Source organism: Bos javanicus, chromosome 23 (assembly GCF_032452875.1).
Source record: "Bos javanicus breed banteng chromosome 23, ARS-OSU_banteng_1.0, whole genome shotgun sequence".
Taxonomy (NCBI): Eukaryota; Metazoa; Chordata; class Mammalia; order Artiodactyla; family Bovidae; genus Bos; species Bos javanicus.
Genome location: NC_083890.1, coordinates 12,653,931 through 12,680,866, shown reverse-complemented (window position 1 = coordinate 12,680,866; position 26,936 = coordinate 12,653,931). Strand labels below are relative to the sequence as shown.

The following is a 26,936-nucleotide window of genomic DNA, read 5'->3' as shown; positions in this document are numbered from 1 at the left end:
TCCTTGCTTGTCTTGAAAAGGACATTAGCAAGGTGACCTAAACCAGTAAGGAGGTGGGAAGCACAAGGCAGGCAAGAAAAAAAAAAAGGGCTCAGAGTTCAAGATAAAAAGTAAGTGCTTCTGAGAAAGACTGTGTTATGTGCCAGGCCTCAAGAATGGCTAGACAGGATTCCTGTCTTTTGTGCTTTTGAGCCAATGGAGGACAAGTAGGTATTCAAGTCAGTTCAATTTAATGTGATGCTCAGAAGCTTAGGCAGGTGCCACTGCCATTGAAGGATTTAAGCTAGGGAGTTCCTACAACCGGAGGATGATGGATATGATGGGGCCGAACATGGGGGCAGAAAGACCAGTTAGATCACATCAAATGACACACTCATGAGCATTAAAAGCCTGATCTGGAGTTTAGGCTTTTTGAGTATGAGCTACTCATTCTCTTTGCATGGCCCTTGTGATAAACCTTTGCTCAAAAGAGAAAAAAAGCATGGCCTAAGACAAGTGTGGTAGATATGGAAAAGAAGAGGCAATTCAAGAATAGTAAGAGACAAAATCTGGCTTAGCCCTAGAAGACTGACTGGCTTTGGGGATGGGAGCGAGAAAAGGACTCTGGATGACACCCAGGTGTTCAGATGACTTAAGGACAAAGTATGTGGTAGTTAAAACCATGAGAGTAGATGATATTGCCCTGGGAGCATGTACAGAGGAAGGGCAGTGAACACCAACAGGACCCCAGGGGACTCCAGCATGAGGTGGAGGACATTCTTAAGATAATGTCTAAGGTGTGACCATGAGCTTGAGCTGTTGACACCTTATAAGTCTTTGGAGCTGAGGATGTAAAAAAAAAAAAAAATCCAGAATGTCTAAATGCCATGAACACAGATTTCTACTTTTAGAATGCAAATTCACATTTTAGTTTATGAGTTAGCATTTCTATGACTAAAGTATAACACATAAACACATACCTCATTGAGTGTCAACATATCTTCTACTTTGGTAGCACCGGTTTCAGGCAGGGAAATTAACAATGTTTTGGCTATCTCCTTTAGAACTGCATCAATATGCATTTCACACAAGTCATTGATCTACCAATGAGAAAACATATGTAGAAGAAACCTCCTTTTTCATCCAAAAAGCACTTGAGTTATAAACTAACCTGGAGGGCTATATCTGGAAACTTGCATCCTGAGCCAAGCATAATTTGGTAGGAATTTCAGGAGTAAATCTTTTCTTGATGTGGAATTAAACTTTACTGAGCTGCAACATGTGTCATAACCTCACATGCATGATCTCCTTCCAGTCTATGAATCAGTTTTACAGCCAGAGAAACCAAGGCTCAGAGAAGTCAAGAAACCCAGAGAGGAACACAGAGCTGGTGAAAGTCGAAATATCCTACCTAGGTTTATCTGATTTTCAAGCCTCTGGGTTTCGTCTGTTATACCATGCTGCCACCATAGACAGACTAGCACATCTAAAAGGTTATGCATGTTTTATGTAGAAAACATGTCAGAAATCAATAGATAGTCTCCAAGTGGGTAACTACCTCATCTAATTAACATCAGATACATTTAAGCCCTCCATTCCACCATCTTCCACAGTCTACAACTATACCATTTTCTAAACTACACTGTGGAGCTGAACAATCATTTAAACATATTACAAGCAAGGTAATTCAGGGACAAGAACAAGGCAATTCTAAATTAAGAGGCCCCAAATCAGTTCAAGAAGTACAAAGCTTTTTTTTTTTTTTTAATGTAATGATGTCCTTTTAGTTAAAAATCACTTAAATAGACTTAAATAGCTTTCATAGGTTAATCAAACTATTACGTATAGCCTGAGTATTAATGCATGTAGTTTTTAAAAATGTATCTCTCATACCTTCTTTAAGAGTTGGTTGAACATACCCAAAACTGAGTCAACTTCCTGAAAAAAGCTTTCTAGTGTTAAAGATGACCATGTCAATATTGTGAGCCCTTGTCTTAACACAGCTTCCACCTAGAAAAAGAAAAAAAAAAATGGTTTCCCTTATTAAAAAGGAGCATCTGCATTCATAAAAAGGCTGCCTTTTATTACCTGGAAATATTATGGGTTGTATTTCCTTAATTCTATTTCCCCTCCATTATGCCTAGTAAAGGTGACTTTTTGTTTTTAATCATCTTTGGCTGTCCATGAAGCAATCGCAGATTCTTAGAAAGGGCTCATTATTTAGATTTATTTGTTTTTCAAAGGCAACAAAACCTAGACAAGAAATCATTCTGCAGGGAAAATAGAGCTATAAAGTTGAACTAGAAAGAGGGCCTTGCCAAGAATAGATGTTCTAGAATCCATAATCTATAGAACTGGAATCTAATTTTAAACGACAGGGAAATCAATATAAACCATCAACATCACCAACCTTTTTCATTTTAGGGGTCATCAGATTGACAAACACAGGAGGCACTTCCTGACATAAATCATCATAATGTTGCAGGAGACCCTGTTAAAAGTCAAAATGGCATGTTTTACTTTGATTTATTTTAAAGCAACAGTCACATTTTGTTTCATACCTAGAAGGTTTCATTTTACCCATTTCCTCATAGCCCTGAAAAATGGAGGCTGATTATTTGTACTAATTTGCTGTACTTTCCTTTCACCTGTAAATTAACTGAGCATCCCCTTTAAACAGTAAGTCATGGGAGCTTCCTAGATTTACATTTCTAATAACTATTATTTAATTGTCTTTTTAAATGCATGCAATTTTAAATGGTTCAGACAATTATCTTTTCCTTAAGTCTGTCATTACACATTTTCACCCCTTCTGCTGCCTGTTTTCTGATATATTGCAGCTTACTTATTCCTGAAGCCACATTTGTTTTCTTGAATCAAAATAAAGGTCTACACAAAGCTTAAATACTTTTAGATGTTTTTTAGAGAAAGAACCATGATGATCAACTTTTGATCGTTTTGTAACTTACTGCACTGTGTGATAGAAGATGTGGTTTCAGGCTAATTCTTCCCCAAATTAATAATTTTAAACTGTTTCAATGTTTGCTTAATAGTTCCAAAGTGATTAATTCCCTTCTTCCTTTCTCTTACTTGTAGTTGAACTTTTATGTACACTTTACACTTGGCAAAGGACTCTGACTTTCCTAGTATCATTCAATACTGACTAAAATCCTGCAAGATTCAGTGCATGTGACATTAACCTCAATTTATAACAGTATTTTGACACTCAGTCCTGTAAAGTCATAACTAACCAGTATGAAAACCTAGGGCTTTTGATGATGAAGCCAAAGTTTCTACAATGCCTGAGGGGGCATTCTGAGGGTGTGTGTGTGTGTGTTTTGGTAAAAGCTACAATTATGAAACCGTAGAGCAAAGCACATGCATAAATCTTTGTGACCTTGGATTAGGCAAAGATTTCTTAGAAATGACACTAAAATTACATGGGACAAAAGATAAAATACATACGTTGGATTTCATCAAATTTTAAAAAGTTTGTGCTCCAAAGGATAGTATCAAGAAAACAAAAAGACAACTCACAGAATAGGAGAAAACAGACATTCTGCCAAAGACCTACAAATCACCAACATGCACACGAAAACAACCTCAACATCAACAGCCATGAAGATATGCAAGTCAAAACCATATGGAAATACTACTTCACATCCAAATGATGTTCAAATGAAGAAGACAGTAACAAATGTTGGCAAGGATGTGGAAAAATGGAACCATCATACACTGTTTGTGAGAACATAAAATAAAGCAGCCTTTTTGGAAAACAAAACATGTCAGTTACTCAAAAGGTTAAACATAGAGTTATGAAGTTACTAAAACCCAGCAATTTCACTCCTAGGTTATATTCCTAAGAGGATGAAAACATATCTACACAAAAACTTGTATACACATATTCACAGCAGCATCACTCACGATGCAAAAATATAGAAACAACCCAAATGTCTATCAACTGGCGACTGGATGCCTAAAATGTGGTATAACCACACAATAGAATATTATTTAGCCATTGGCTTCCCTCATAGCTCAGTTGGTAAAAAATCCACCTACAATGCAGGAGACCCCAGTTCAATTCCTGGTTTGGGAAGATCCCCTGGAGAATGGAAAAGCTACCCACTCCAGTATTCTGGCCTGGAGAATTCCATTGACTGTACAGTCCATGTGGTTGCAAAGAGTCGGACATGACTGAGTAACTTTCTCACTCACACACTCAAAAATGAGTACTGATCCATGGGACAATATGAATGAACTCTGAAAATATTGTGTTAGGTTAAAAAAGTGAATCACAAACCATCATATATTAAATGATTCCATTTGTATAAATGCCCAGGGTAGGCAAATCCATAGAGACACTAAGTGATTGCCAGGGGAAGATGTGGCGAGAGTTGAGGGGAAAATGGGGACTGACTGCTAACAGATATGGAGTTTCTTTGGGGAATGATGGAAATATTCCAAAATTGATAATGATGATGGTTGTGTAACTTTGTGAATATACTAAAACCATTAAACTGTATGCTTAAAATGGATAAATTGTGTGGTATGTGAATTATATCTCAATAAGCCTGTTTTTCTAAACTGGTTTTGAGAATATCTATTCTAATACTCTGATCTTTTTGGTTGTTGCTCCATTTTACTCCATAATATTGAGATTCATTTTCCATTCATGTCATTTTACAGTCATTAATTCATATCTTACTAGTATCCTTAATTGAACATATTATAAAATATAATGCACTTAATCTATAAAATTATAATATTAATAGTGTTTTAAACTTGCTATTCATCATTGTCATTATCCAGAAATCTACATCTGACTTCTGATAATCACTTTTTGCTTTCTGATAATCCTTTCACTTTTTTCCTTTCTGTTTGCATGTCAGTATTTTAATGCCTCGAGAATCACAACAGAACAGAATACAGTCCAGAAATAAACCCGTGCATATACAGTCGATTCACTTACGAAGAACCAAGAACACACTAAGAAGTCAAAAGAATTCAATGGTGAGAGGACAGTCTCTTCGGTAAACAATATTGGGAAAACTGGGCAGTCACATGAAAAAGAATAAAACTGGACCACCATCTTATACCGCACCCAAAAATTAACTCAAAATGGATTAAACCATTAAATTTAAGACCTGAAGCCATAAAACTCCTAGAAGTAAACATAGTGGGTAATGAGATACCACCTCACATCTATTGATAAAAGATAAATAACTGGTGAGGATGTGGAGAGTAAGGAACCTTCAGACACTGTTGGTAAAAGCTAAATTGTGCAAATATTATCAAAAACAGTTTCCTTACAAAACTAAAGTAGAACTACCATCAGTTCAGTTCAGTCGCTCAGTCGTGTCTGACTCTTTGGTACCCCATGGACTGCAGCACGCCAGGCCTCCCTGTCCATCACCAACTCCTGAGTTTACTCAAACTCATGTCCATTGAGTCAGTGATGCCTACCACAAGACCTAGCAATTCCACTTTGGGATTTTTATCCAAAGAATATGAAAACACTAATTTGAAAATATATATGCACTCCAATGTTCATTGCAACATTATTCACAACAGCCAAAACATGGAAACAACTTTCCATCAATGGGTGAATGGATAAAGAGGTGGCATATATACAATGGAATACTATTCAACCATGAGAGAGAAGGACATCTTGCCATTTGTGACAACATGGATGGACCTCAAGGGCACTGCACTAAGTGAAATAAGTCAGACAGGAGAAGATAAATACTGTATAATATCACTTAGATGTGTTATCTAAGACATGCAAACTCATAAAAAGAGTAGCAAAGTAGATGTCAGGCGTAGGGGAAACAGGAAGCTATTGCTAACAGGGCGCAAACCTTCAGCTCTAAGATTGATAAGGTCTGAGGACCTGAAGTACAACACAGTGACGGTAGTTGATAACACGTCATACAATCAAACTACCGCACAACTGCACTCATCTCACAGGCTAGCAAAGCAATGCTTGAAATTCTCCAAGCCAGGCTTCAACAGTACATGAAGCATGAACTTTCAGATGCTCAAGCTGGATTTAGAAAAGGCAGAGGAACCAGAGATCAAATTGCCAACATCCGTTGGATCATAGAAAAAGAAAGAGGATTCCAGGAAAACATCTACTTCTACTTTACTGATTATGCCAAAGGCTTTGACTGTGTAGATCACAACAAACTGTGGAAAATTCTTCAAGAGATGGGAATACCAGACCACCACACCTGTCTCCTGAGAAATCTGCATTCAAGTCAAGAAGCAACAGTTAGAACCAGACCCAGAACAACAGACTGGTTCCAAATTTGGAAAGTGAGTACATCAAGGCTGTGTATTGTCACCCTACTTATTTAACTTCTATGCAAAATACATCATAAGAAATCCCGGGCTGGATGAAGCACAAGCTGGAATCAAGATTGCCAGGAGAAATATCAATAACCTCATACACACAGATGACACCACCCTTATGGCAGAAAGCTAAGAGGAATTAAAGAGCCTCTTAATGAAAGTGAAAGAGGAGAGTGAAAAAGTTGGCTTAAAACTCAACATTCAAAAAACTAAGATCATGGCATCTGGTACCATCACTTCATGGCAAATAGATGGGGAGGCAATGGAAACAGTGAGAGACTTTATTTTCTTTGGCTCCAAAATCACTAAAGATGGTGACTGCAGTCATGAAATTAAAAGATGCTTGCTCTTTGAAAGAAAAGCTATGACCAACCTAGACAGCATATTAAAAAGCAGAGATGTTACCTTGCCAACAAAGATCCATCTAGTCAAAGATATGGTTTTTCCATTAGTCATGTATGGATGTAAGAGTTGGACTATAAAAAAAAAAAAAAAAAAAAACGGAGTGCCAAAAAATTGATGCTTTTGAACTGTGGTGATGGAGAAGACTCTTGAGAGTCCCTTGGACTGCAAGGAGATCCAACTAGTCCATCCTAAAGGAAATCAGTCCTGAATATTCATTTGAAGGACTGATGCTGAAGCTGAAACTCCAATACTTTGGCCACCTGATGTGAAGAACTGTCTCATTTGAAAAGACCCTGATGATGGGAAAGATTGAAGGCAGGAGGAGACAGGGATGACAGAGGATGAGATGGTTGGATGGCATCGCCAACCCAACGGACATGAGTTTGAGCAGGCTCCAGGAGTTGGTGATGGACAGGGGGCCTGGTATGCTGCAGTCCATGGGGACACAAAGAGTCAGACATGACTGAGCAACTAAACTGAAGAGAATAGAATTTAAATGTTTTCACCAATGTGTGTGTGTTTATATATTATATATATAATTAGATATATATATATATATATATATATATATAATGATGGATACGTTAGTTAACTGACTAAATGGAAGGAATCCTTTCATAATATGGGCTTCTGGCTTCCTAGTGGCTCAGACGGTAAAGAATCTGCCTGTAAGTCGGGATACCTAGGTCGATCCTGGGTCAGGAAGATCCCTGGAGAAGGGAATGGCAATCTACTCCAGCATTCTTGCCTGGACAGAGGAACCTGGCAAGCTACAGTCCATGGAGTCACAAAGAGCTGGACACAACTGAGTGACTAATACATTCTACAACATATTTTCATAACACATATATATATCAAATCATCATGACCTACACTTTATCTAACAATTTTATTTGTCATCTGTCCCCCGATAAAGCTGAAAAAATTTAAAAAGAATCAACATAATAACAAATTTCTCCTCAATGCAGCATCAGCACAACTGCAAAGGTGTCTTTTTCTTTCTAAAAAAAAAAAAAATTATATATATATATATTTAAAAACCTCTTGCAAATTAGAAAGTAGGGAAATTCTCTTGTGGTCCAGTGGTTAAGAATCCACCTTGCAATGCAGGAGATGCACGTTCAATCCCTGGCTTGGGAACTAGGATCCCACATGCCATGGAGCATCTAGGCCCAAGTGCCACAACCACTGAGCCCTCAAGCTACAACTTGAGTGTCCATGTACCACAGCAAAAGATCCCATGTACCCCAACTAAGACCCAACGCATCCTAATAAATAAATATTTTTTAAAAAGAAAAGAAAATAGAATCCATCTTACCTGTAGGTACAATTTATCTCCTTTCAATTTACTTTCCAATTTTAGCAATCTCTTTGCCTGTTCTGGTACGTCAAGCTTCATTTTTATCATGCACTTAGTTTCCCGAACAACTTCCAAAATTTTGGGGTCAAAATTAACCAGCAACTTTCCTGTTTCTGGATGTCGCACAAAAAGTGTGGCTTGCAAAGCTACAAATAAACAATTGCTGACATGACTTACTCTGTTTCCATTCCTGTTTATATGACCGTCTTCCGCACTGAACCACTGACTTCTTAAGGACAGAATGGTAGTTTTGGCTGTCAAGTGCTAAGGCACAGTATCTGACACATTGTCAGTGCTCAAAACTTAGATAAATGAATGCAGAGTGTCTGTAAACCATAAAATTAGATCCAGAGACATAAATATGAACCAAGAATGCTTAGCCTTTGTGCCATGAACTGTAACACAGTACTTTTCTGAGTGGGTCTAAGAGGGCTGTGATGCAGTGTTAGTTTATTTTTACAGATTGTGATTTAACCTCTGGGAGGGAGAATTGAAAGATGTGCCCAACTACAAAATATGACACACCTCATAGAGTTCAAACTCTTTTCTATACCTAATACTAAATTGGCTTCTCAAATTTAAGAAGGTTTATCTGACTTAAATCGATAACTAGGTTCAGTATCAGTAAGAAATATTTATTAAACACCATTGAGTTGTGAACTCCTAGAATGCAGAGGAAGAATTTTTTTTTTAGCCTACATCCAAATTACTACATGAACATCAGTTATATAATAGGTACTCTCAGATATGCTTTTTATTAAGAAGTTAAATACATAATCCCAAACTGTTCATGTTGAATAGCCTTCAACCATTTGTTATCCTAACATGAATTGCTTTTAGAGGCATCATAATAACGCAGTTGTCAACTAGTATGTGCTAGCTTCAGTTGTATCTTATACTAGCACTGCTAATGTGAGAATTTCACACATTTTATCTTCCAAGCCTCAAATTACTTCAGAGAATATGGGTGCATCAAATTTCTAGTAAAACAAAATAGACTGTATATCCCTTTGAAGTTAGTTGACTTCTACTCAACAGAATGAGTTTTGATGTGATTATTAACAATGATGGTTTCATGAGGATTTCAACTAAAAACAAGTTCATTTGGAATCTTTTAAAACTTTGGCTGGAAATCATTTATCTTCCCAAGTAAATGCCAAGATAATCTTAGGACATTCATGTAATGAAATCTATCTTCCTTAAGGCAAAGCTGAGCTTTCTTGAAAGGACAAAGTGGTCAGCGAGACCACTAAGAATAATGATAGCCAGGAAGGCAACTCTGGGACTAAGTGAACCTTCTATGTGAATCATCACTGGAGAAACTTTATAGAGCAAATGAGGAGACCAATACTAGGTCTCCAATTATAATCCCAAGTTCCTAAACAGTTAAATATAGTTACATCAACATAACAAGAGGTCTTTCAGAGTAATTCACTTTCACAAGCCTGTGTTCACATGAAAGGCAAGTCTGGGGACTTCCATGGTAGTCCAGTGGCTAAGTCTCCATGCTCCCAATGCAGGGGTTCTCTCCCTGGTAGGGGACTAGATCCCACATGCTGCAACTAAGACCTGGCCCAGCCAAATAAATAATTTTTTTTTTTTTTAAAGAAAGGCAAATTTGAATCCTGGCCCTGCCACTTCCCAGCTCTGTGATCTCAGGAAAATCACTTAACTTCTCAGCACCTCAGTTTCTTCATCTGTAAAATGACAATAAGAATAATAGCTCAGAGAACTGCCATGAGAATTAATGGGGGTTGAATATATAAGGTGTGTTTTGTTAGCTATGACTGCTATTTAAAGGACACAAAGATGAAACAGACACGGAGAGTGTTGCTAGAATGTATAGGGGAGATAACACAGATCTATAAAGCCACAAATGTCATGATAAAGTGTGTGGAGGCCTCTGGAGGAAGAAGACATTATTATCTGCCAGGAAGAATAAGGAACAGCTTTATGGACCAGGGGACTGTTGAACTTGTTAGTGTGCAGATAAAAGGAAAAGCTGACAGAACAAAAAAAAAAAAAATAGAGAAGTGCATCGTATTGTATAAGCAAAACAATACATGCTCCATATTTCGATTGCTAAAAATTCTCTTTGATCTTTTCCATAATGTAAATTTTAACCTTCTTTTAAAGTTTGATACCATTGCTCCATTAGCAGGCTTTCATTAGGATCCATAGGATCTTATCATATGCATTACCCAGAAACAGCTGGGCCGATAGAAGTGATATATTAAAGGCTTAATGAGGTGCCAGTTCAGAAGATACTCCAGAGGGTTGAAATCTTATCCTTCAGGATGCAGTCATGCAGCGAATCAATGACCTATATATAGTGCTGTGAGTTTGGAACCAAGAGGCAGAACTAGGAGTGGCCCCTCTCACCATCACTCCCAGGGACCCAAACTGTGAATCTGTGCTTCCTACCCCTGCAGTTCTGTGCTCTCCTGAAGTGCAGATCCCTGGCACGAGAGGGAGACACCTTCCCACCACGGGACAGAGTCAGGGTTCCGCCAGGGTTATGGATAAGAGATTAAGGTTGATATGGGACAAAGTAGGAACCTGAACTGACCAGCTGGGTCCACACAATGGCAACAACATCCCAGATGATGGGAGCATGGATGGACGGTGGCTTAAAACCATCCATCTCCTACATCACTTAACTGCCCAATACCTTGGCACCTCTCAGAGGTACTTAGACACAACCCTAATATTCATTATTTACTGGAGATCAAAATTTAAGTTAAATTCAGTTATAGAAAGAAAGGGAAGGGAGAGGAAGAGAGGAGGGGAAAATAGAAGGGAGAGAAGAAGCACGGAAGCAAGGGAGGGAGGAAGGAAGGAAGGAACAATGGAAGAAAGGATGGGTGGAACGAAGGACAGATGGAAGGAAGGAACGATTGAAGGAAGGATAGAATGAGGACAAGCAAGCTGCGATTCTTTCTCTTGACTGGGACTGAGATTTGAATCTACAGCATGATAAAACTGATTAAAAACAAAAAATCTTCTCAAACCTATGGAGAAATAAAGAGCTTTGATATTGACTTTTAAATACTGTTTTTCAGGGGAAACTCATAATCTGCATATACCAATTTTAAGGTCATGACAATTTCTGCTTATAAAATCAGAATATTACTAACTGTAAAGAAATAAATAATTGTATCAGTCCCAAATCTAAATTTAACCATCATACAGTTATATTTAAAAAGACATAAAAATTCTCCAGAACCACAAACTCATTCAAAGCCACCTAATACTCCCTCCTCTGCAGAGTCACTGCAGTCTTACACACACCGTATTGTAACTGGGAGATCTCTCTGATCCAGGCTGTGTGATAGACCACCTCGAATTCCACCAGAACATAGGAAATTTTATTATACTGACGGATGACAGCTTTGCCTTCTGCACTTGACAAAATTTCCGAGTTTTTCTGTTTTTTTAAGGGAAGAAAAATGATTTATTTTAAAAAGTCTGCTGTCTGCTTTCTATTCAAACTGTAAAGCTGTTTATATTTCAAATAACAATGCTACTCATTTAGATTTTGCCTCAGAAAAAGATCAGAGACGAGGAAGGTCAGACAAGCTAGAGAAGGAAGCAGAGAAACATTAACAGTAAAAAGCAGAAACTGAGAAAGAAAATAGGATTTATAAAGCAAGGTATCTAGTCTTACAGCTGGCCGTAGGCACTAGGGTCTCCACCTCCAATTCTCTGTTTCATCCCCACTTTTCTGGCAAGATACAATGAACTAATTTTTCTAGAACTGTGAGTATCAGGGCAAATTCTTAAATTACAGCATCAAAAAAAAAAAAAAAGGAAATGTAGATTCCCTCCCTCCCTCCTTCCTTCCCTTCTTCCCTCTGTCTCTCTCCCCCTCCCTCCTTCCCCACCAATTTTTTTAAAAAGAAGTAAATATATATCAAAGAACAAAAACAAGATTTTTTATGTAAAAATTGAACATTCTCTTTTTGTTGTTTTCATTCACACGTATCAAAAACAGGGCAATCTCTGCTCTGTCACTATAAAGTCAATAAACAACTGAGTACCTATCCTGGCCTCTTGTCTAAGGCCAGCATTTTGTTTTATTTATTTATTTTTTTTAATATTTGCAACCCCATGGACTGCAGCGCGGCAGGCTTCCCTGTCCATCACCAACTTCCAGAGCCTACTGCCAGAGCCTACTGTTTTTTCAATATTTTTTTTAATATTGAGGACAGTAAAACAAATTATATCAGCCAAACAAAAACAACAAAAACTTAATATTTAATAATGCTCAAATAATAAAATCACTTGCAAGACTATTATATTTTGTTCTCTACTTAGGCACAAGACACAACACCAGGCAAACCAACTTTGCTTTGCTACACCATCTCTTTATTTTTATTTTATTTTATTTTTTTTAATTTTATTTTATTTTTGAACTTTACAATATTGTATTAGTTTTGCCAAATATCGAAATGAATCCGCCACAGGTATACATGCGTTCCCCATCCTGAACCCTCCTCCCTCCTCCCTCCCCATACCCTCCCTCTGGGTCGTCCCAGTGCACCAGCCCCAAGCATCCAGAATCGTACATCGAAACCTGGACTGGCGACACCATCTCTTTAAAACACAAAGCAAGAAAAGGAAAACCAAAACACACAAACTAAACGAGATGACAAACTGGCAGTTTCAGAATCCCAACAAGGCTTAAGACTACCCTGGTGTTTTTCAGAAATCTAATCATCTTAAGAACACAGAGGATGAACGTACTCTATTACACCTGCTCTTGGCCTCAGTCCTACACAGAGGAATATATTCTGAGCACATCCTCACCTCCACTGAAGGCGAGAGGAGAAGGGGACAATAGAGGATGAGATGGTTAGATGGCATCACCGACGGACATGAGTTTGAGTAGGCTCTGGAAGTTGGTAATGGACAGGGAAGCCTGCCGTGCTGCAGTCCATGGGGTCGCAAAGAGTCGGACAGGACTGAGCGTCTGAACTGAACTGAACTGAATGTGTATCAGTGACCTATCCATCCACACACAGACTTAAGTTTCAGTACCAAGCCTGTGCTCTATCATTTTCAAAGCAATTATTTTACAAAAGCCTTTATAAAGTGTCCTGTATGATTAAAGGTCATACATTTCTAAGATTAACCTTCTGACAGATTAGCTGTAATTAATCAGGCTTATCTACCAAACATGAAAGGAATTGGCTTATTCTCTCTCAAGCGTATTTGCAAGCTAAATTTTCTTTGCCTGGTAAAAGAATTAGCTCTAGTTACTCTACTGGAAACAAATGCTCTAGTATAAAATATATTTCTTGTATTAAAAATCACCACAAGGGACTTCCCCAGCAGTCAAGTGGTTAAGACTCCATGCTTCCAATGCAAGGAGCACCAATTCAATCCCTAGTAGGGGAATTAAGATCCCACATGCTTCAGGGCATGCCAAAAAAAGAAAAACTAAACCCACCATGATCCACAAACTGTAAATTTTAACTATTGGCTTACGAAGAAATAGTTGATGGGCTCACTTATCCGGCGATACAGCTGCCTCACCCAGAGGATCTTTCCTGCTATAGGGGGCATGTTGCGAGCAAGAGGGGGGTCATCTTTTTGAGAATGATAAAGCTGTAATTAAAGGTCTGGCATTAATGTTTGAAATTCAATACAGAGGAAAAGGTAAAACATATACAGCTATATTTTTATTGATGTATTACAATTATTGACATGTTTTATAAATAAGAGGTTGTCAAAAAGTATGTACTCTAGCCCTATCAACCCAAGGCTCAAAAACTATGATGATTACAACACATGACACTTGATTCTCTTTTAACCCTTACTTCCCATTACATGTATACATTTTTTCTGCCTTTTATCCCTAATCCTAAAGATATACTCAAAAGTGGGAACACATAGCTATATTATATCTGTCATAATATTCTCCAGAGACCATATTTTTTTTACAGGTTATACACATATATTTTAATTTTACAGAGTGACAGAAGAAGAGGGATAAGAATCCAAGAACTACCTTTTACTTTTACTTCTCTGTTCCTTGGCCCCATTAATTGTACTGCTAATTTCACATTTCCAAGTAAATTCCTATTCCAATGCTGTGTTATCTAATTCAGGATCACAAACTATGATAAAAGCCTTCCCAATTTTTTTCCCCTATTTTTAACATTTAGATTATTTTTCTAAATTTTTACAATGTTGTGTTGGCTTCTGCCATAAAAATGATATTGATGAACCTGTTTGCAGGGAAGGAATGGAGACACAGTGAAGATGACTTGCGGTCCCAGTGGGAGAGGAGAGAGAGCGGGACGACTGGAGAAAGTAGCATCAACATATACACACTATTGGCTGGTGAGAAGTTGCTGTGCAGCACAGAGAGCCCAGTCTGGTGCTCTGTGATGACCTGACGGGATGGGACGAGGGGAGGGGAAGGAGGCTAGAGAAGGAGGGGATGTATGTATAATTACGGCTGATTCGCACTCCTTTATGGCAGAAACCTGAGCCCATATTTTGATGTACAAAAACATTAATGTAAATGGGCTTCCCCACACATACATGAACCCTGTCATAAGAAGATAATTCTTAAGAGGAGAGAGGTATAATCTGGCTTTCTAGGGACACATGCTGTCAGGACCTTCCCCCTGGAGAGGAGCATCAAAGATACTCAGCAGTGACAGGATCGGTCTGAAAAGCTTGGCACAAGATAATGACGGCGAATACTTGCAGCGTATTTTTCTTCTTGTACGAAAAGTGCTGTTCTATTTATAAACATGATACTTGCCTTTTTGGTAGCTTCAAGTTCAGCCACATAATACTGAAGAATACGCTCAATGGTGTGGTTTATTTCTAACTGCAGACAGGGAATGTTCAGTTTCTGGAATCTAAAAGCAAGTGAAGGTGAATAATTAAAAGGCGAATGAGAAACATACTTAAGAGCTGCTGCAGTCCTAAAAATCCATTCACTCATTTGACAAATATTCCCACCAGGCCTCATGCATTGCCCTAGGACACAGTGATGTACAAGACAGGTGTGGCTTCAGCCCTCATGGAGCCAACGGTCATTGAAAAGGTAGAGATTGGTCATAAGTGACATAAATAGTTGTTCCAATTACAGGACTGCCAGAAATTGCATGTAACAGAGGAAACCCTGCCAAGCCCGGGGAGTCGAGAAAGACTTCCTGAAGAAAATGACATCTGAACTGAGACTGAAAAGTTGAGCTTTTCAAAGCTGGCTTAGCAAAGACGGAAAGCAGTTGACTGACTGTCCTCTGCCAGTATTACTGCTCACGTCATCCCCAGTCACGATAATTAACATTTTGTCAGCCAAACACCACAACGCTTAGAGACTAAGGATGCACAGGGAGAACTAGAACCATAACATTCTGATAATAAAATGAGTAAAAAGAGACAGAGAAACTGCCAAGACAGTGGTACTGCCATCTGTATGGTACTCTGTATAGTATAGTCTGTACAGTACTGTATAGTACTCTCACTCATCAAAACCATTTTATATCTGTTTTGACTCTTACGATCATCTCATGAGCTAAAGTTTTACAGGTATGATTCATCATTAGAAAGACATGGAACTACAACAAAGTCAGACCCAAGCCCAGATCCACTGGCTCTCAGGGGAGAGTTCCCAGAGGGTCCCTGACATGGGTAGTGAGCCCTCTCTGAGCTGGAAGAAAACGGCTTCTGGTCCAGCCCGCTCCTCTAATCCAGGCTCCCCTGTCCTGCAGGGGAGCACTGCTGTCAGAATAGAGGAAGCTGCAGGAGTGCTCAGGAAGGAAAACAGAAACTTTGGAGGCCTGCTGTGCGTACGGGCATGTGTGCTAAGTTGCTTCAGTCATGTCTGACTCTCTGCGACCCCATGGACTGTAGCCCCTCAGGCTCCTCTGTCCGTGGGATTCTCCAGGCAAGACTACTAGAGTGGGCTGCCATTTTCTTCTCCAGGAGCTCGTCTCAACCTGGGGATCAAACCTGGGTCTCCTCCATTGCAGGCAGATTTTTTACCATCTGAGCTATCAGGGAAGCCAGAGACCTATTACTCTTAGATAATTTCACTTTCAGAATTCCTTTCAGTATGTAGAATCAAACATTATTTGTTCCCTTTCCAATAACACTTATGAAATTAACTTTAAGATATTACATAGCTGAGGGAAAATATGACATCATTTCCTATATAAAGGCTTTCCTCAATAAAATTCAATGAAAAACATCATCCCATGTTTCAAATTTTCACCAGTCTATTTATGGTAATTGAAAGATTACTGTTTGAGTGAAGTAAGTCAGAAAGAAAAACACCAATACAGTATATTAATGCATATATATGGAATTTAGAAAGATGGTAACAATGACCCTGTATGTGAGACAGCAAAAGAGACACAGATATAAAGAACAGACTTTGGGACTCTGTGGGAGAAAGCAAGGGTGGGATGATTTGAGAGAATAGCATTGAAACATGTATATTAATTACCACATGTGAAATAGATCATTAGTCCAAGTTCTATGCATGAAACAGGGCACTCAAAGCTGGTGCACTGGGACCAATCCAGAGGGATGGGATGGGGAGGGAGGTGGGAAGGGGGTTCGGGATAGGGGACACATGTATACCCATTGCTGATTCATGTCGATGTATGGCTAAAACCACCACAATATTGTAAAGTAATTAGCCTCCAATTAAAATAAATAAATTTCAAGAATAAAATCATAAAAAAGATTACTGTTTATAAGTTTCAAAGTTTACATAGAGATTTCCAAAATGTTTTTTGAAATGGTTATTTTCAGGTATAAAGTTATCCCACTTAGAAATTACACTGCTTATCGTGCATCAAACCTGGACTGGCAACTCGTGTGCACTGGGACGACCCCGAGGGATGGTAGGGGGAGGGAGGTGGGAGGAGGGTTCAGGATGGGGAACACGTGTATACCTGTGGTGGATTCATGTTGATATATGGCAAAACCAATACAATATTGTAAAGTTTAAAAATAAAATAAAATTTAAAAACAGCAAACAAAAAAAAATTAAATAAATAAAAAAAGAAATTACACTGCTTAATGCATTATAAATACCTTTGAAGCAGTTGAAGAGCCTGCTGAGAAGATAGAATTTTTCCAAAACTACTGTTCATAAATGCCTGTATCTGTACCTGAAATGCAATATTAATGTTTGAATGATTTTTTTTTATTAAAGAGAAGATTGGTTTTGTTTAACAACAATGAATGATTCTCCTACAGAATCAAAAGAGCCTTAAACACATCTACCATCTAAGCGTCTAGCACTGCACTGTCCAGTATGGTAGCCACTGGCCACACGTTTCCCTTGAGCACTTGAAAGTCAGTACTTGGAAGTGAGATGTGCTGTAAATAGAAAATAAAATACACACAAAACTTCAAAGACTTAGTATGAAAAAGGGAGTATAAAATATGTCATACTGGGTTTTGTTAGTGACGTGTTAAAATGATAATATTTTTACTACGTGGGGTTGAATAAAGTATATCATTAAAATTAACGGCACCTGTTTCTTCTTACTTGTATGCATGCGGCTACTAAAAAGTTAAAATTACATATGTGGTTTGCATTTGCTGCTCATTATTTACTGTATGTTGACCTACAGAATTTATGAAAGGAGTGAAAGTCTCTTACTGAGCACATTTCTTTGGGGCATTTAGGATTTCTTAGCATGTCTGTGGAGCAATGTAATGACACTGTGCTCAGTCGTGTCCAACTCTTTGAAACCCTGTGGACTGTAGCCCCCCAGGCTCCTCTGTCCATGGGATTCTCCAGGCAAGAATACTGGAGTGGGTTGCCATGTCCTTCTCCAATGACACTATAAACACCCATAGTGAACAGGTGTCATTGTCCAATACCGCTACTCTCAGAAACATCTTTGTCATGCTAATGAGGAATGAGATGCAGAAAATATCCTTCCAAGGCTCTGACCATCCTTAGCAGTGAACTCCAAACTCTTGGTGCCCAGCTGATGGAACTGAAGCACTCTGTAAATTACTTTCACTTATCAATTATATTGGTACTGTCCACAAATATATGCCACATCCATTAATGAAACATTGGAAAACCAAGGAAAGTTAAAACACTGACATCTCTTTCTAAATACTAAAAACTATGCCTTCTAAATTTACTGAAAGCTAAATTTGAATCTAAGACCACACAGTAAAGTCTTTATAACATATAATCTTTATTAATGAATCATAAAAATAATTTACACAATAATTTTTTAAAAAGACAAATTCCCATTGCTATAATGATATAACTCCCCAAACCAAATACTAAAAGTAAAATATATCTTCATATCAGCCTCTTGAGAAATCTGTATGCAGGTCAGGAAGCAACAGTTAGAACTGGACATGGAACAACAGACTGGTTCCAAATAGGAAAAGGAGTTCGTCAAGGCTGTATATTGTCACCCTGTTTATTTAACTTCTATGTAGAGTACATCATAGAAATGCTGGACTGGAAGAAACACAAGCTGGAATCAAGATTGCCGGGAGAAATAACAATAACCTCAGATATGCAGATGACACCACCCTTATGGCAGAAAGTGAAGAGGAACTCAAAAGCCTCTTGATGAAAGTGAAAGTGGAGAGTGAAAAAGTTGGCTTAAAGCTCAACATTCAGAAAACGAAGATCATGGCATCCGGTCCCAGCACTTCATGGGAAATAGATGGGGCAACAGTGGAAACAGTGTCAGACTTTATTTTTCTGGGCTCCAAAATCACTACAGATGGTGACTGCAGCCATGAAATTAAAAGATGCTTACTCCTTGGAAGGAAAGTTATGAGCAACCTAGATAGCATATTCAAAAGCAGAGACATTACTTTGCCAACAAAGGTTCGTCTAGTCAAGGCTATGGTTTTTCCTGTGGTCATGTATGGATGTGAGAGTTGGACTGTGAAGAAGGCTGAGCGCCGAAGAATTGATGCTTTTGAACTGTGGTGTTGGAGAAGACTCTTGAGAGTCCCTTGGACTGCAAGGAGATCCAACCAGTCCATTCTGAAGGAGATCAGCCCTGGGATTTCTTTGGAAGGAATGATGCTAAAGCTGAAACTCCAGTACTTTGGCCACCTCATGCGAAGAGTTGACTCATTGGAAAAGACTCTGATGCTGGGAGGGATTGGGGGCAGGAGGAGAAGGGGACGACAGAGGATGAGATGGCTGGATGGCATCACTGACTCGATGGACATGAGTCTGGGTGAACTGCAGGAGTTGGTGATGGACAGGGAGGCTTGGCGTGCTGCGATTCATGGGGTCGCAAAGAGTCGGACACGACTGAGCGACTGATCTGATCTGATCTGATCTTATCAGAGTCTAACTTTCAAAAACTGAAAGGAAATCTGTGTCAAAAAGAAAAAGTGTTGTTAGAATTTTAGGATCTTTTTAATATATATTGCACAAATTATATACATAATGTGGTTTTTAAAAGAGTCTTTTAAAACACAAGGGAAAAAAATATAATTTTCCTCACCTTCTTAGCAATAATTTAAGACCCAGGAAGTGGACATTGTATATTCTTTTCCCTCTCTGTGTTTCCAGGACATTCTGAGCAAAGAGGAGGCCTGGAGCTACATCTGGGCTAACAGTTTTCAATTAGACAGTGTGTTAGCAGGTGGCTCAGATGGTAAAGAATTCACCTGCAATGCAGGAGACCCAGGTTCAATCTCTGGGTTGGGAAGATCCCAAGGAGAAGGGAGTGGCTACCCACTCCAGCATTTTTGCCTGGAGAATTCCTATCCCTCCCTGTGTTTCTAGGACTTTATGCAGCAAGGAGGAGACCTGGGGCTACACCTGGGCTAACAGTTTTCAGTAAGATAGTAACTGAGGTCATATAAGCCCAAAAAGTGACAGAGAAATATGTTACAGTCTCATCCCTCTGGGGCTCCTTCAGCTCTCACAGACAGGATTGAGGGCCTTTTCAGAGCCATCCTCTAAGCTGTAGTGAGAATGTGGTTATAAAGTGCAGTGCCAAGGGAAGAGTGATTCGTCTTCCTAATCTGTTCTCAAATCTTCTCACACTTGACCAAGAACAAGGCTGACAAATTCCCTCTTAGACTGGAAAAGTGACATGGGTCCCTGGCACAACAAAAACCGAATCTAATTTTTAACGCAAATGAAAAATAAACCCTAGCTACAATAAGCCCTTTGGGCTTCTGGTTAGTTACTGGTACCCTTTACTGAGTAAACTCATTTTTCATTTTTTAAAAAAGATGGAAAATATCTTGTGGACTAGTTAGAAGATTATTCATACCAGCAAGTATTTTTGATCAATTTGCAAGAGTAATTTGTAATAAATAGTAACTATGTTAATTTCAGTACAGTACTATTGATTACATTTCAGCTTTACTAAAGTAAAATTATGTATACTCACCTCTAAAGCATTGATTTTTGTCATAAAATCTAAGAAATCTGTGTCAAATTCTGTCCTTCTTGGATCCAGAATGTCATACTGTTTCTTCTTAACCCCTTGATATATATTTTTGAATTTTATTGCCAAAATGTCTATTCCCTCTATGGTAGAATTGTTTAAGGTTGAGTATGTTTGCACAACAGTTATCATTTCTGTAATCTTAAAAACAAAAGTGTTATTTTATTTAAAAAATTAGCACCCTTCCCCAGAACAAACTCTTAATGAATCAATGATTTTTAAAAAATAAATAAATAAACAGGATCTAGAATCATATAAATAAACCCAACCAGAGGAGATAAAATAGAAGACAAATCTCTACTCCAGTCATTATTACCCTTGGACTATTTAAGACAGAAGATGTTTCAACATAAGGAAAGAGTTTACAGCCTTTCTCAGAATTTAATCACTTTGCCTTTCAAGAGGAGGAAGGGCAGGGACTAAAATCCCTTGCAGATGTCTAAACAGTTTAGGCCTTTTATTCCTCAAAATCACTTCACTGGATTCAAAAGCGTTACCATCCTTCTTGGCACTCCCGACAGTTCTGATATGTAACACTAGCAATAAATCCACATTCAGAAAAAAGAAAGGCCCCACAATCCTGAAGGATGACTGCAGTCACTTCTGACCCTTAAAGAACACTTGGGAGACAACTACTGTTGGATTCCACTTACATGAGGTATCTCAAATAGTCAAATTCATAGTGTCAGAAAGTACACTGGTAGACTCCAGGGGCTGGCAGGTGGGGGTTGTGGGGGAAGGGGGAACAAGGAGTTAGTGTTTAATGGAGACAGTTTGAGTTTAGGAAGGTGAAAAATTCGGGAGACAGATGATGATAAGAGCTGTAGAGCAATGTAAATACACTTAGGGCCACTGAACTGTATAGATAAATATGGTTAAAATCGTATGTTTTATATTATGTAACTTTCGGCACAATAAAAGAAAACTGTTTTTTAAAAAGAACCCTGGGCAATCCTCATTATGAACGTTGCTTCAGAAACAGTTGGCTCCATCTCAACATACCAACACTACCTACTTCACCATAAAGAAAAAGTCTTTCATGTCCACAGGCTCTCAGCTCTTCAGTCTTCATCAGTGATTCCTCATCTTGATTCTTGCTCTGGAGAACAATACTCAAAGCTTCCCACACCTTCTCTTCTCCCCCACAAATGTTCAGGGTGAGAAGAAAAGAAAACTAAACACAGAGCTCTGGGAAACACCAATATTCACCAAAATTTACATGGCAGGAAGAAGAAGAAACAAAAGCTATATCATACACACTTAATTTCAGTTCTTTAGGGCAGACTAACCACAATACACCATCAAGTCTCCACCTACCAAAAGGTAACTTTCAGGCACCCTAAGCTGACACACTAGAATTTTCCTCACTTATTCCTTAAAGATTCCCAACATCTCTGCCCAACTCTGAGGTCTTGGCTCTCCAACGCCAAGCTCAATTCTGTCTGTCCTTTGACTTTGGAGTTGGTCATCCAGACATCTGAATCTCAGCTTTCCCTAACAGGATCTGGCTTAGCGTGCCTTTCTGTCTCTCCTTGACAGCTATTGAAGAGCTCTCAGGGCAGGTCCAACAGCAGTCCCTGCTGTGCCCCACTGAGCAGGGGAAGTCCACCGAGGCAGCTCAGTAACCACCTCTCAGTTCAGTTCAATCACTTAGTCATGTCTGACTCTTTGTGACCCCATGGACTGCAGCATGCCAACTCTTGGAGCTTACTCAAACTCATGTCCATCAAGTCGGTGATGCCATCCAGCCATCCAACCATCTCATCTTCTGTTGTCCCCTTCTCCTCCCACCTTCAGTCTTGCCCAGCATCAGAGTCTTTTCCAGTGAGTCAGTTCTTCACATCAGGTAGCCAAAGTATTGCAGTTTCAGCTTCAGCATCAGATCTTCCAGTGAATATTCAGGACTGATTTCCTTTAGGATGGACTGGTTGGAGCTCCTTGCAGTCCAAGGGACGCTCAAGAGTCTTCTCCAACACCACAGCTCAAAAGCATCAATTCTTCGGTGCTCAGCTTTCATTATAGTTCAACTCTCACATCTATACATGACTACTGGAAAAACCATAGCTTTGACTAGACAGACATTTGTTGGCAAAGTAATGTCTCTGCTTTTTAATATGCTGTTTAGGTTGGTTAGAGCTTTTCTTCCAAAGAGTAAGCTCCTTTTAATTTCAGGCTGCTGTCACCATCTGCAGTGATTTTGGAGCCCCCCAAAATAAAGCCTCTCACTGTTTCCATTGCTTCCCCATTTGCCATGAAGTGATGGACCAGATGCCATGATCTTAGTTTTCCAAATGTTGAGTTTTAAGCCAACTTTTTCACTCATCTCTTTCACTTTCATCAAGAGGCTCTTTAGTCCTTCTCCTCTTTCTTCCATAAGAGTGTTGTCATCTGTATATCTGAGGTTATTGATAATTCTCCTGGTAATCTTGATTCCAGCATGTGCTACATCCAGCCTGCATTTCACATGATATACTCTGCATATAAGTTAAATGAGCAGGGTGACAATATACAGCCTTAACATACTCCTTTCCCAATTTGAAACCAGTCTGTTGTTCCATGTCCAATTTTAACTGTTGCTTCTTGACCTGCATTCAGATTTCTCAGGAGGCAGGTCAGGTGGTCTGGTATTCCCATCTCTTTAAAAATTTTTATAATTTCTTGTGATCCACACAGTCAAAGGCTTTGGTGTAGACAATAAAGCAGAAATAGATGTTTTTCTGGAACTCTCTCGCTTTTTCGATGCTCCAACAGATGTTGGAACAACCTCTACAGGATTATAAAAAAAAATCCTGGCCACATTTCAGGGTAACTATCATACCCCATCTTCGAGAATCTGGAAACCAATATCCACCAATTACACCTGGGAGAGATGCCAGCCAGCCAAAGGATTCTTAGCACAGGAGAGCTGGAATAACCTAGCAGCCAGAATGCACTTCAAGTAAGGCCCCTGGAGGGTGCTGCATTGGCTCTGACTGTTGAGCCTTTGTGGCATGAAGTTGTATCCTTAAGACTGTAGGTAGGCTTCTCTAGAGGTAGGACGGGGGTGAGTAGCTGAAGCAGCTAGCCATTATCACCTACTCCCTCTAGGATCAGGAATGCTTGGGCTGCTACTTACAGATGGATCCCCAGCACTAGACCTGACACCAAAGATCTTTATTGCAAATGGGTTAACCATTAAGGTTCAGCCCTGAAGCCCTACCAAGCCTAAAACTGCACCCAAGTTGGCGAGGGTCCTTGCTCCTGGAAAAATGAAAAGTAACTAGGAATCACCTCCAGGTTTACATTCTAATGGTTTCAGACATATTAAACATCTCTGTGGAACAGGTTCTGATGATGGGACTTATTTATTCATTTGACCCATGCTGATACAATTCCAATTAGACATTTGTCCTCAAGACATTCCCACTGTTCACAAAACAGTCTCATACAACTTTTCCTAGATGCATCACCAAAAGCACAAGCGACAAAACAAACACTTGATAAATCAGACTCGATGGAAATTTAAAACTTCATGCTTCAAAGAACACAATCAAGAAAATGAAAAGATAGCCCGCAGCAAGAGAAAATACTTGAAAATCATATCTGATAAGAGACTTAAATCCAGAATACATAAATAATGCTTATAAACTCAACTATAAAAATACAAATAACTAAATTTAAAATGTGCAAAGAATCGGAACAGAAATTTCTCCAAAGAAGAAGTACGAATGGACAATAAGCTCATGAAAAGATGCTCAACACCATTAGTCACCGAGTCATCAGGGAAATGCAAATCAAAACCACAGTGTGATATCACTTCACGTCCACTACAATGGCTAAATTCAAAAGGACAGATAATAACAAGCATTACAATGATGTAGAGAAACTGGAACCCTCATACATTTCTTACGAGAATATAAAATGATGCAAGTACTTTGGAAAACAATTTGGTACTTCCTCAAAAAAGGTAAACATGCAGTTATTATATGACCCAACAATTCCACTCCTATGCATAAACTCAAGAGAAATAACAACTCAAAAACACACACAGAAAATAGCAGCATTACTCGTAATAGCCCAAAATGGAAAAACCCAAATGTCCATCAACTAATGAATGGACAAATAAAATATAGTATACCCATGTGAGAGGAGGGTATGGCAACCCACTCCAGTATTCTTGCCTGGAGAATCCCCATGCACAGAGGAGCCTGGCGGGCTACAGTCCGTGAGGTTGCAAAGAGTCAGATACGACTGAGCAACTAAGCACACATACCCATATGATGGAATATTATTCTGAAATAAAGAGGAATGCTACAAAACAGATGAGGCTTGAAATTATGATACTAAATTAAAGGAGCCAGTCACAAAAGAGCACATATCATATGACTCCATTTATATGGAATGTCCAGAATAGGCAAATCTATAGAAACAGAAAGTAGATTAGCAGTTGCTTAGGGTTGGGTAGAGGGGAGAAAGGGGTATCATTGCTAATGGGCACAGGGTTTTCTTTTAGTGGGAATGAAATGTAAAATTAGATGGTAGTGATGGTTGTGCAATCCTGTGAATATATTAGAAAATATTGACTTGAACACTTTAAATGAATAAATTATGTGGTATGTGAACTATATCACAATAAAGATGCTATAGAAATAAACAAAAACAGAACCAATAGAAGTATGTAGGAAGGGCCCAACTCAGTAACCTGGTTCTGTTCAGCACCCATACTTTCCCATCCTGGCATACCTAGGAAATGCCCTTCAACTTGCGTAATGCCCCCACCATTATCCCAAAAATGATGAGCAGGTCCCTAACTACTCCCAAGACCTAGGGAGCCTGCAGAATGGTGGGGGCATGGGGAGGATGGTACCTAGATGGTATCTCTGTAGGCTTTCCAAAGGCTGACTGCAAGAAGACTCTGGGATGGGCTGCCCTATAACCCCTGGCAAAACCTCACTTCTCTCCAGCCAGTGCTAAACAATGAATGGATCCAAGGTGCAGAAGTTTCTAATCCACATCTGCCCAGCAAAGACAGCACACACATAATGTCTATGTTAGACCATACATGCTGCCCTAGAAAGATAAGGTACCCACACATCCAGATAGGAAACAACCACCTGGTTCTGCCAGGTACTGCACACATGTCATCTCACACCTGTTCTCAGCTGCTATGATGCCTAAGAGCAGAGACTTGAGTTCAAGCTCCACATGTGAAGACAGAGTTGAGGTCTCAAGAGAAGAGAAAGTCTACAACAGCTTTTGTGTGACTGGCAGAAGACAGTAACTAGGAATGAAAACATAAGTTATAATAAAACACAGCAATTTATGAGTAATACTGGATGAGTCAGATCAATAGTGAGATAAGAGATCTCAACAATGCTACATGAAGTATGAAGTAACTGGAACACTATGGTTGGCAGTGAAAACTGTGGCTGCTTACCTTCTCCAATCTTTTGCAGAAAGCTTCAAATTTTCCAAATATGTACATTTCTGAAACCTCAAAAGATTTTTCCCCTGAGGACTCTAAAATCTGTTTCCTTGTTTTATGAAAAGATGCCTGATATTCCTTGAATAGAAAAATGCAGTCCTATGAGAGATTTAAAACGGGGTGATATATAGTGAGCCTTTTGTTCATAAGTGAAAAATTCAAAACTGCTATCCTCACACAGAACTGATCACAGCAGCCCCTCAACAGGGCTGTTGCTGCTAACATTAAAAATTCAAGTTCTCTGCTCACATATAGAAAGGTCTGTGAAAAATCAATATATTTTTTTCTATTTTACAAAATATTCTCATCTTATTTTTTTATTTTATTTTTTAACTTTACAATATTGTATTGGTTTTGCCATATATCAACATGAATCCGCCACAGGTATACACGTGTTCCCCATCCTGAACCCTCTTCCCTCCTCCCTCCCTGTACCATCCCTCTGGGTCATCCCAGTGCACCAGCCCCAAGCATCCAGTATCGTGCATCAAACCTGGATTGGCGACTCGTTTCATATATGATATTATACATGTTTCAATGCCATTCTCTCATCTTCTTTATTCTCATTATTTCCCCTTAACTCTTATCCTTATCAAAGTATGACATATACTATTTGTTGTCAGATTTTCATGGCTAATTAGAACTTCCAGGTAAAAAATGATGTATCAATTCTGTTATCAATTATCTATTCAGTTGGCACCTTTTAATCAGCATTATTCACATACAGGTATAAAAAACATTAAGGTTGTGTAGTGCTAATTTATTATGCAACTGTCATTTCTCCACAAGGAGAGCATAAAGTCTTTGATGGATACATTACTGAAATCCTAATATTTGACTAGATGGGGAAACAGTGGCTGATTTTATTTTGGGGGGCTCCAAAATCACTGGAGATGGTGATTGCAGCCATGAAATTAAAAGATACTTACTCCTTAGA

The 26,936-nt window shown here is 38.9% G+C and overlaps 1 protein-coding gene across 1 annotated transcript in view; it reads right to left on the bottom strand.

The window, feature by feature from the left end:
* DNAH8 (dynein axonemal heavy chain 8) overlaps window positions 1-26,936 on the bottom strand; it is a 325,600-nt gene that overhangs the window by 263,154 nt on the left and 35,510 nt on the right. The window contains exons 11-20 of the mRNA XM_061398067.1: window positions 25,952-26,098; window positions 20,479-20,676; window positions 17,165-17,241; window positions 14,874-14,973; window positions 13,586-13,705; window positions 11,387-11,522; window positions 8,054-8,241; window positions 2,390-2,470; window positions 1,873-1,989; window positions 960-1,079 (exon numbers count right to left, since the gene is read on the bottom strand). Of these exons, the coding sequence (XP_061254051.1) occupies window positions 960-1,079; window positions 1,873-1,989; window positions 2,390-2,470; window positions 8,054-8,241; window positions 11,387-11,522; window positions 13,586-13,705; window positions 14,874-14,973; window positions 17,165-17,241; window positions 20,479-20,676; window positions 25,952-26,098 (1,284 nt within the window). The remainder of the gene's footprint in view (window positions 1-959; window positions 1,080-1,872; window positions 1,990-2,389; window positions 2,471-8,053; window positions 8,242-11,386; window positions 11,523-13,585; window positions 13,706-14,873; window positions 14,974-17,164; window positions 17,242-20,478; window positions 20,677-25,951; window positions 26,099-26,936) is intronic.